Here is a 12,270-nt window from a genome sequence, read left to right as displayed (position 1 = left end):
AACATCGAGACCGCACGTCCGTATCGTTGTGATGTTGGCTCCTCCCCCTGTATATGCCTATATTCTTAAAGGAAATCAACCCTGTCTGTTCTTTGGAATGATAGATATTAAAGATGAAATTCAAAGACTTTGGCCACCAAATGAGAAGAGGGAATCAGCTGGTTCTGGAGCAGTATCCCAGATCCACTATCCAAACTTTTTTGTCTTTCTTAACAACAGGTGATAAGTCTTGAGGCGTATTGTGGCAATTGCTTCTCTTTTCAATTGTCCCAGAACACTTTGACCCCTTTACTTTCTATTACTTTGTCTATTTTGTGGACTCATTCATTCTTGCTTGTAGGCAAGTTATATATCTTGCAAATATTCCACTGCATTTTGTTGCTGCTTTATCATGTTGCTGTTTATAGTCAGTCTGTGTGATCTTCTTGTAGCAACTAACCAGCTAGACCAAGGTTTCTTCAACTTCTTTGCAGAGATGGCAAACAGATGCTGCCTTTTGCTGTCTTAAAATTCTGGATTTATATGCCTTTGTTTCTTAAGGCTTGGTCGTGTGCAGGCAGAATGATTATTATTAGTCTGGTTTGTGCTATAACTTTTTTATTATTGTTTGATTTTACTTCCTTTTTGTATTATTTATAAGCTGCTTGGAGCATTCTGCAGTAGAAAGTTATCAACTACAATAATAAAAGTGTTCAACTCTGTCAGAATGATAGTTGGAATTGTCCAAACTTCCAACTGAACAAATTTCTACCTCATCCAAGTTATGGCCAATAATCCTGCCTACTGAAACTCAAGCACCACCAAATAACTCTTTAATCTGTTATTTGTTACAGTTTTTCAATTCTGTTTTTCATTGTAGGTATTGTTGTCATTTCCATACTTTTTTTGAGGGGGACTTATAAAAAAATAGTCTTTACCTACCCTGTTTCATTAACAGGTAATTTAAAAAAAGTAAGACAACTGCTTTAAACTTATAATTATATGGCAGGCATGGTGTGTTGCTGATTGGTTGATTGCTAAGGATAATTATATTAAGGGTAATCTTAATGCCATAATTTTTCAACATATATTGATTAGGGAGACCTTGATGCTCCCTGACCTTGATTCTTTGGTTGCAGATGTTTCATTAACTGAGCAAGTAATATTATCACTGCTAATGAGTATGGAGTTTTCTCCCTGTTTGCCCACTAGCACTGATGATGTTACTTTGTTGGGTAATTAAAGTCTGCAAGCAAATAACCAAGCTCAGAAAGCACCAAGGACTCCACAGTTCAACCCTGAGCTACATATATTTTCTTCTATTGGGTACATTGATTTGATACTGAACACAAGGTAAGAAAATGTATGATTCCAAATTGAGAGTGTCCACCTAGACACAATTCCCATAGATTTCAAAGCATGCTTTACTCAACTGGTTACAGTGAAAAGGTTGCCTCAGACAGCCGATTTTGAGACCCTTGAGTTTGACACTCGTGACCTAGAGGAATCTGCAGTGTGAACAGCCCATCCTTACAAAAATGTGTAGTAGGTTCTAGTGCAGTTTGTATGATATAACTAATTAAATACTACTCCAGTCGTTGACATGTAAAGGTAGAGGATGGAAAGCTGCTGTTCCATTTTAAGACTCACCCTTCTAGATCCAAATAAGAACTGAAGGAAGAGTCAGTGGGTTAGTTTTTCTTGCTTTTTCCCTATCACTACTTCCTTCTACCCAGTTATTGCAATGATGGATTATCTATTTGGAATGCCATATCCTTAACTTGCTCACTAGCCAATAGGCTCTCACACCTCTTTTGAATTTCTCTTCTTTTAAAGCTTGTTCAAATTCTGAAAAATACTCCCAATAATATTTGGATACTATCTATTTATTTAGGCATATATTTTGGTGTACATTGACATGAACCAGTAGGCCCTACCAATGCATTTTAGTTCTGTAATCAAATATACTACTTCCATAGTCAGTTTGCTTAATCTTGTAGATCTATGGATAGATATCTAGATTAAAAACGCACACAAACACACACACACACACACACACACTTTCTCTCTATGTCTTTGTGTGTGTATGTGTTTATATACAGGGAAAAGTAAATAAACATTATATGTTCATCAATCCACCCATTCAATCATCCACCCACCCATCTATCCAGAATAGAAATTATGTCATCTTGTTTCATTGGATCCTATCGCCTGTAACTTAATATTTCATTCATATATAGCACTAATTTATGGGATGATATTATGATCCTTTTCTATTATTTTAATAATTTAAAAGAGTCAATTTTTGTGATCTAAGGAAAGTGTCTTTGAATTCTGGGAGATATCTTTTTTTGGGGGGGTATAGATTGTGGTCTGTCTTTAGATGTTAAAATAATATAGCAAGAAGAAAAATAGTCTTATAACAAGAAAAAAGCTACTGTGAATGAATTATTTATTTCCTATTTTATAGATATCAAGGCCTCAGTGTAAAAAGGCAGCAATTCATATTTTAATTCCTTACATTGTATGGCCTTTCATCACCATTATAGAGACTATTTACCGGTTTGTGCTTGCCAAGGGAAAACTTAAAATGCTAGTTCTTCAACTTACACACATATTTTTGTTTCCCTTCTCCTTACATCTTCATTGTAGTCCCAACCAACATGATGTTTACTGTGAAGCTAAATTTATACTCTCGCTAATTCATAAGACACAATTATTCAGTAAGAAGGTAGCAACATTGTGATACAACAGAGAGGCAAGAGATAGAAAATTTATGAGAAAGCAGAAGCTAACAGAAGCTCATTGTCTTAAGGATAAAAAAGAAGGTAGAGAGAGTAAAAAATAAAATAAAATAAAATGGATTTAAATCAGCAAAATGACATGTGGCAAGACTTTGATTTCCCAAGCAAATGTGGATTATTCATAATCTCACTCCCATCTGGTGAATTAACCTTCATGGTGCAAAGGGAATGAAGCCAAATATGAAGTCTACCAACAAAGCTGCAGAGAAGATGTTGCAATAACCACATTTTGTTTCAGAAAATATCCAACACTGCAGAATATGCCTAATATAGTTTATTATAACATCACCAAAATAATAAAGGGGGGAAAATCTGGGCTGGAAAAATGCTTGAAATGCTATGCCCTTTCAAATGGTTTTGAAGATTTAAGATGCCATAATAGACTCACTATTCTTCTTCAGGAAAATAAAAATACCATACATACATTTACAAATGTGCTGTAACTAAGTTCAGTATTGCTAAATCCTACTTAAACTATCTATTATAAAATATCTGTTTTGTATGATTTGAAATATTTTAGCTCCAGGACATGATCGCTTTGTAAACTCTGAAATCAATGTTATTTTGCTTTCTTCTGATCCCATTTGGTTATAAGGATTTTATTTGCTCTTTCATCTGTGCATTTTACATGTTTTCCACACAGTTTAATTTACAGTAAGTTGTTTTCCTTTTTGTTTTAAAATATAATTCTATTTTGCTTAAACAAAAATTAACCACTTCCCCCAATAGAGACAACATGAGAGAATGAATGTAGAATAGATGTATAATCTAGAACAATAACTGGATTATTTTCAGTTTCTGAAAATGCTTCTCCCCATATATGGAAGCATTCTCTAAGAAGGGGATCATGAAAGTGAGTGAATAAAGAAGAAATTGAATAATAGGTGAAATCAATGGTATAGCTGTCTATGGCTAGGTAAATACAAAATATTAGGCCATAAAGTGTGCAAATACAGGAAAGAATACACAACATTAGCCGCGATCATCTAAATTCTAAAATATTTCTGAAAAAATGAATGTTGTACAAGTGTTAATATATAAGTAATAGCAAAGCTATTTATGGATGTGATACTCAGTAGCTGATTACAATATGTAATAATAAAAATATTATTAATGTTTTATATATAAATGGGTCACTTTATAGAGACAACTTAATTATTTCTAAAATCATTAATTGGTATATTTTAAACTTATAGTATTTCTATATAATATTTAGAAAACTTGGAAGAATAATTAGAATGCTTCTATAATTAGCAGGACAGTTATATTTTCATTCAGTATAATACTAAAGCAAATATAAAAGGTAAATTTTGAATTCCAATAGTTTAGGTTATTCTTCTACTGATCAGTTAGCTAGGACACGAGTAATGATTCTACTAATTAAACTAATTTATACTAGGAGTTGCATTGCTGACTATTGTCTCATCCTGAAGTACAAAAGAACGTGTCCACTGAAATAAAAAATACATTCAAATTGTTTTTTATATGTTATAATTTTATACTGAAAATAAAGACTTGCAATCATCAGCTTGCCAACTGAGGGAAAAAAGGTCTTCAATTTTCCTATGAGGTGACAAATCAGCAACCTTATGTAAAGATAGTCCTTGACTTACAACCATTTGGTGACTGTTCAAAGTTAAAATCGCACTGAAAAAAGTGACCTAGGACTGTTTTTCACACCTACAATCATTGCAGCATTCCCCATGGTCACACAATCAAAATTTCGATGCTTGGCAACTGGCATGTATTTACAAAGGTTGCAGTGTCCCTGGGTGATGTGACAAGGAAATACAATGGGGAAGCCAGATTCACTTAACAACCATGTTACTAACTAAACAACTGCAGTGATTCACTTAACAACTGTGGTAAGAAAATGAGGGGGGACTCACTTAACAACTGTCTTGCTTAACCAACAGACATTTTGGATTCAATTGTAAGTTGACGACTACCTTACAACAAAATTCATCATATCCCTGTTTCTGTTCAGGCCCATTAATTTAGTCTTTAATTTATTTCATATTAATTCTATAGCTCTGTGGCAGTTGTGATGGATCCATTAGAAATGTTATTTTTTTTAAAAGAATCACCTCATATTCAACACCTCAATACTGCTCTGAAAAGTTGCTGAACTATTGCACAGCAGATTCTGAAAGCTATAACATTTGCAGGAATGAAGAAAGCAAAGTCCCACTAAGCAGGAATCCTTTTGGTGATGTTGGCCGCGGTCAAAATATGTACAACATTAAAAAAATAAAAAATTAACAGTTATTTTTTTTTAAGTATATTTGTTCTTTTTTCCTGTTTAAGATGTGATGTAACTAAATGTATGGCTCCTGAATTTTTCCTTATAAAATTCTGACACTTTTAAAAAACATTTCACTTTCTATGAGTGTACATTTTCATTTTGCTTTACTTTAATAATAAAATTCTAAAGATTTAACAGTAATTCTGAGTTCAGTCGAATTAAGCATGTATACAACTTTCATTTTAAAATGCATTTAGTAGGGAATGCAACTTAAAGACAAATATATAATAAAGTCATAATTTATGTTGTTAACTTTTCCACTTCAATTCCAAATGCTATCAAGGGACAAATGACGGCATTCACGTACATTTATTGGAACTTGTATTTCTCTATGGTTTTATTTTGCCGATATCCAATACCATATGAGAAAAGTTACTTTTATAGGTAGTTTAAAATTCAAGTTGGTTGGGGGATTCTGCAAAGTACTTGTGAAGGTGACTTATCCTCATATAAAGCTACAGCTATTTTGAAGTTTTGAACAGATGTAAATCCTCATCATTACATTCCATCAGAAAATAGTAACTTTTCCTGAAGTTCATGCTTTACAAAACCCTAAATTGTAATTCACCAATGTTTTTTTTTTAAAACAAGTAAAAATAATGGGGTAGGAAAGTTAGGGGAAAAAAGAAATAACACTGCTTGATGTACTCCCTGGTGGTAGTCAGACTGTTTGAATTCAAGCTAATTCCCATTGAAGCCTAAAATAGATTTCTTTTTAATCCTTTCACATCTAAACAGGCTTTTTTTGCATCCGGATCAGGCTATTTCAAATATTTTGATGTGTTTCAAGCTCCAAAAAAAAAAAAAAAAAAAAAAAACTGGCAAAATTGTTGTGGCAGCCTTTAAACAATTTATTTATTTTCTTTTCATGCAAATTTATTCATATTTAATAGAAGATAATAAATAAAAAAACCTGGTTAGTAAACAAGTAAAAAGCTACTGTGGGCAATGAAATGTATTCTATTCAACAAAAGAACTCTACTTAATAATGCTGCAATTACAGGTAGCCCTTGACTTACAACCACAACTGAGTCCAAAATTTCTGTTGTGAAGTGAGACAATTTGTTAAGTGACCTTTCTTGCTTCAGTTGTTCAGTGAATCACCACAGTTGTTAAGTTTTGTAACCTAGTTGTTAAATGAATCTAGATTTCTCATCGACTTTCTTCATCAGAAGGTCGCAAAAAGGGATCACATGATCTTGGGACACAGCAACGGTCAATAAACGTGAGCCAGTTGCCATGCATCTGAATTTTGATTGTGCAAAGATTGTAACTACAAACGGTGTCACTTTTTTTCAGTGCAGCTATAACTTTGAATAGTCACTAAATGAACTGCTGTAAGTCAAGGACTAGCTGTACACAAATAAGCATTAACCATAGCAGGATAACTGCTTAAAAGTATAGCACAGTATAAACTGCATATTTCTAATCCAAGTCACTCTTAAATATGCAGTATTTGCAGGGCAAGTAAACCTTAGCATTGAATGCAGTTTTGTTCTTCTCATAGAGAATGCCAGTTTATGCATGTCTGAACTTACAGATAAGGAAGTTTTTTTTCTCCTTTTTTAATGAGTGGTATATTTGTTTGCACCCCAGCCCCCACTTCCATTTTTAAGTCTGAGAGAAGGAGGAAAAATGGTTTTCATTAAATATACCTTGATAAGGGGCGCTAAATCCGCGATATCGGTGGTTGCTGTCTGTTACAAAATGAAGTCTTAGCCAGTTTTTGTTGCTGATAACTGGAGGTGGGATATTCATTCCAGATAACCTGAATGAGAAAAAGACAAATAAGACAAACATATTTAACAGGATCAGAAATCCCTAGTTAGTCACCAAGGCCACTAACTTCTTCAAAAGGCTCCAGAAAAGACGTGTACCCATAAAAACAAAATAGGAAACTATTGTGCATTATTTAGTATAATTTTGCACTTCTCTAAATTGGAATGATGAGAAAGAATGACAAGATAGGCCTTTTCTATTCTTTAGGAAAGAAGTGTTAAATAAAGGACTTATGCTAAAGAATTATAAATTGACTCCCAATATTGAGATAAAGCTTTATAAATTATAATATGTCATCTTCATCATAGTCATTATCCTTGCTCAGAACTTTCAGAATTCATTGGGACACAGAAATAGAGGGACTTTACATAGTAGAGATATGTAATTTGCATTTAAAAGGCTGGATAAATTAAAAGTGCATGCATGGATTTGTTCAAGGGGGGGGGGAGTCTATTAATAACTACAAAACATGATGACTCTTTAAGTATTAGATTTATTTATTAGATTTTCATCCAGGTGCTCAAGGCAGTATACACAGTGCTCCAATTTTGTCTTCACAGAAGCAACTCTTCAATAGAAAAGAAAATTTGTAGCTCAGAGTTGAACTGTGGAGTCCTTGGTGCTCTCTGAGCTTGATTGTTTGCTTGCAAAGATAACATCCAGTTTGCATCACAACTGATTATGGTTCCAAGTTGAGTAATGGAATGTCTAAACGCAAACAATCAAGCTTACAAAGCATGGGGAACTCCACCAAACAACAACAACAACAACAAACCAAGAGACTGAAGGAAAGTTACTCACTGACTTTCCAGGTCCAAGGGTGGGTTTGATTAGTACAACACAATGTCTCTCTATAAGATTTCCCTAAAATCAGTACTAAATTGACTACCAAGATCAGGTGCAGGGGATAATAGCAAAAAATAGCATGACAGCTTCCATGACACAACAGTTAGGAAGTTGGACCTGAAGTGTAAGAAGTTCAAGTTGAAGTGTCTCTGGAGATTCTCAGTGATGTTTGGAAACTATTAGAGACCACCTTTCTCCAATTATTTATACTTATCAGATCTGTCAGGATGTACAAGCTCTGGATAGCAGAAGTCAAGAATTGAGCCTTTCTGAATATTCACCCAAACCCTGCTACAACACACATAACTGCCCAAATTCAACCAAACACTTAGACTTCTTATGAGCTGGCTGTTTAGTACAGAGGTCAGAAGAATAGTTAAGCCTATATTTGTTGTCTATGGAGATTAGCAATAGCAGTTAGACTTATATACCGCTTCATGGGGCTTTCAGCCCTCTCTAAGCGGTTTACAGAGTCAGCATATTGCCCCCAACAACAATCCGGGTCCGCATGATTCTCTGTCATCCAGGTCATGGTTGTCCCAAAGGTGTTTTTTTCAAGAGGCAACTGTACTATCTGGTTTTTATTTGAAGATGTTTTTGCTTCTCATCCAGGAATATTCTTAATCTCCAAAGGGGAAAAGAAATTGCAGACTTCAGGAACCAGAAGCACTACTCAGGTGACCCAGAGGACACAGATTAACCTCCAAGTGTTTCAACGATGGTTTAAATGGATGCAAATTACCAGCTGTCTGCAAGGAATAGAAATCCTTCCATTCTCCATCATCCAGTCGGAGCTTAAGAAGGTTCTTGGATGAGAAATGAAACATCTTCAAAGAAAAACCAGAAAGTACAGTTGCCTCTTGAAAAAAGCACCTTTGGTTCAAGTTCAAGTCTATTCTCTGCCATGAAAACTTTTTTCTTTCTTTCTTTCTTTCTTTCTTTCTTTCTTTCTTTCTTTCTTTCTTTTTATTCTTTCTTTCTTTTTATTCTTTCTTTCTTTTTTCTTTCTTTCTTTCTTTCCTCATTTATTTATTTATCATAATTCATGTGTCATATAGGGGTGAGGATATATCCACACATACCTTTTCCTGAATTTCTAAAGAAATGAAAGGATATAATCAAGCAAATAGAGTTATTCACATATCCTAATTGTAAGCTTTTGGGAGAAAGGGAAATGGGCCTTCATAAAATCTGAAAGTTGTGGGATCTCAGCAATAATTTTTCCAAGACATCAAAGTAACTGTAGATCTGTGTCATGAAGTTGATTGACTTTTCTAAATATTCAATTTTTTATTATTTCTATAATTCTCAATTATACAATTTGTATAAGTGTTAAGCAAATTACCATCATTATTAAGTGAAACACTTCCCCCAATGACTTTGCTCATCAGAAATCAGTGGGAAGGTCGCAAGTGAAATCACACAGTACCAGGATGCAATTGTTGTAAATGCATGCTGATTGTCTAGCACCAAAATTTTGATCACATGACCATGGGGATGCTTCAATGGTCATAAGTGCAAGGACCAGTCATAAGTCATTTTTTCAGTGATGTTGTGACTACAAACGGTTTCTAAATGAAAGGCTATTGATTCCATGAGTATCTCTACAGTGGTAGCAGAATAGCGATAGAAAATAAGATGCCAGGTGATCAAAGCCTATTTAATAAATAAAATGCTAAACAGTGGGAAAAGATTTGTACATCCCTGTCTGCAACAATACTAGAACTAAGATTCATCCAATAAATCTACTATTTATCAGATGTTGACAAAGCAGTAATTCACTGAGCATAATGCACAGCAGCATATTTTTAGGATTACTAGCCTCTATGGCTTTAAAATTGCATGAGACCAAATTAAGAAAGGTAGCTACATTAATAGTTAATAATAACTTTTAGGTAGCTATGTTTTCTATCAAACTCTTTCTGGATCTTATTTATGCCAAATGGAGATAGTATAGTATGGTATAGTATGGTATGGTATGGTATGGTATGGTATGGTATGGTATGGTATGGTATGGTATGGTATGGTAAGGTATGGCATAGCATGGCATAGCATAGCATAGCATAGCATAGCACGGCATAAGAATAGAATAGAATAGAATGGAATGGAATAGAATAGAATAACAGAGTTGGAAGGGACCTTGGAGGTCTTCCAGGCCACCTCCTGCTTAGGGGTTATAGAATTTCAGACTAATGGTTGTCCAACTGTTTCTTAAAAACTTTCAATTTTGAAGCATTCAAAACTTCTGGAGGCAAGTCATCCCACTGATTAACCGAGGTGGCGCAGTGGTTAGGGTGCAGTACTGCAGGCCATTTCAGCTGACTGTTATCTGCAGTTCAGCGGTTCAAATCTCACCAGCTCAAGGTTGACTCAGCCTTCTATCCTTCCGAGGTGGGTGAAATGAGGACCTAGACTGTGGGGGCAATATGCTGACTCTGTAAACCGCTTAGAGAGGGCTGAAAGCCCTATGAAGCGTTATATAAGTCTAACTGCTATTGCTATTGCTATTGCTATTGCTATTGCTAACTGTTCTAACTATCAGGAAATTTATTCTTAGTTCTAGGTTGCTCCTCTCCTTGATTAATTTCCTTCTCTCCTTGATTAGTTGTTGGATACATATATTATCACTGTCTATCAAAAGTTTATTCTTATTGCAAAAATAAGGTTCCTTGATAATAGCAGCAGTGATGTCCCATAGATAGTCAGCTTCTACACTACCCATGCAAAACTTCCCCCAAAAACAACAACAATCCCACATTTTTAAGCAAAATCTGGCCACATGACCTCTTGGCTTTGTTATAGTCATGAGACTTCAAGACCTGATTTGACTTTAGGGGATGTGATTCTGGAATGGGAATATCATTTCTCCCTAATTTAGTAAACAAAACTAAAATATTTTCTTTTAAAAAGCAGACTAGCTTAGAATGAGCGTAAAACTTCTAGATTTTTCTTAATACCAAAGAGAAATCAAAATATGTCAAAACACGGGGCCAGGTCTTAAGAAGAAAAAGTCCCTGTTAATTAACTGTAAATAGTAGACCAAGAATGGGATCAAATGTTGATATTAGAAAGTAGTATTTTAGGCTCAAAAGGAATAAATACACAATTTCCTATAGAAGAGATGCAATTTGATGTGAATACACGGTTCTTCACAATTTCTGGGGCTGATGCATGATGATCATTTGAATGCACAGTACCAATTTCATTGTATTTAAGTACAATGACAATAAAGATTATACTTATAACATTATGAATTGTATTCATATTTTACATACAATATTAATTAATCCTTTGTTAGTTATTAAAGTATTAATCAGGCACATTGAATCAAAGGTTCATACAATTGGAAAGGGCTATTTTAACCATTGAGTCCAGCCCTCTTTCAGAGCATGAATCCAAACTAAAATACTCTACCGACATGATTCTATAGCCTCTGCTTGAGTGCATGCAATGAGTGGAAGCCTATCTACCTTCTCTGCTGAATAATTGTTTCCACTATCAAACTCTTCTGATTGTCAATTTTTCTAAAAGGCATATTACATTATTTTATATGAATAGAGTAGAGTGGAGTGGAGTGGAATGGAATGGAAGGGAAGGGAAGGGAAGGGAATGAATGGAATGGAATGGAATGGAATGGAATGGAATAGAATAGAATAGAATAGAATAGAATAGAATAGAATAGAATAGAATAGAATAGAATAGAATAGAATAGAATAGAATAGAATAGAATAGAATAACAGAGTTGGAAGGGACCTTAGAGGTCTTCTAGTCCAAACCCCTATTTAAGAGTTATATCATTTCAGACAAATAGTGCCCAACCTTTTCTTTAAAACTTCCAGTGTTGGACCATTTACAACTGCTGAAAGCAAGTTGTTCCACTGGTCAACCGTTCTAAGTAACAGGAAATTTCTTCTTAGTTCTAGGTTGATTCTCTCCTTGATTAGTTTCCATCGATTGCTTCTTATCCTGTCCTCAGGTACTTTGGAGAATATATTGAATATAGCTCTCTTTATGACTTAATTAGCCACCAATATGCCTAATTTTCCTCGATTTATCCCCATATTTCTTTGAACATACAGTATTAAATAACTCATACAATTAAATATAAAAATAATACAATTGAAAATTTAAAAATAAAGAAATAGAATCAACTATCAACTACTCATCTCATGTCATGTAACATGAATTGGTATTCTTTTTTTATGCCATTGTTTATCAGTCATGGGAGAGATTGCCATAATTATTGAAGAAAGCATAGTAGTTCCATTATTCAAAAGCTTGGATATTTTGAAAGATCTACAAATACATTTATTTCTTCCAACTGAACTTTTACTCATTTTATCCATATTTATTAAATAAATAGTCTTACAGAATTCATTGAGGCTTTCTTTTAGGTAAATGCTAATAAAATGGTACTGTTAAGCATCTCTGGCTTATGTGTGTTGAAACCCATTCAATCTCTTTGCACTCAAAATTAAAAGCAAAAAAGCTATAGAAAAAGCTTTGTCTGAAATGTTTCATATCTTGAAATTTTATCTTTAATCTCAAAATGATGCA

At 34.1% G+C, this 12,270-nt stretch overlaps 1 protein-coding gene across 1 annotated transcript in view; it reads right to left on the bottom strand.

Moving 5' to 3' along the window:
* CSMD3 (CUB and Sushi multiple domains 3) overlaps positions 1 to 12,270 on the bottom strand; it is a 669,496-nt gene that overhangs the window by 403,568 nt on the left and 253,658 nt on the right. Inside the window, exon 6 of the mRNA XM_087706764.1 lies at positions 6,744 to 6,856. Coding sequence (XP_087562890.1) covers positions 6,744 to 6,856 — 113 coding nt within the window. The remainder of the gene's footprint in view (positions 1 to 6,743; positions 6,857 to 12,270) is intronic.

Source organism: Thamnophis sirtalis, unplaced genomic scaffold (genome assembly GCF_051295495.1).
Source record: "Thamnophis sirtalis isolate CommonGarterSnake01/CBP01778 unplaced genomic scaffold, rThaSir2_p1.2 scaffold_2, whole genome shotgun sequence".
Taxonomy (NCBI): domain Eukaryota; kingdom Metazoa; phylum Chordata; class Lepidosauria; order Squamata; family Natricidae; genus Thamnophis; species Thamnophis sirtalis.
The sequence above is the reverse complement of the archived record's forward strand: the minus strand, read 5'-3'. Positions and strand labels throughout refer to the sequence as shown.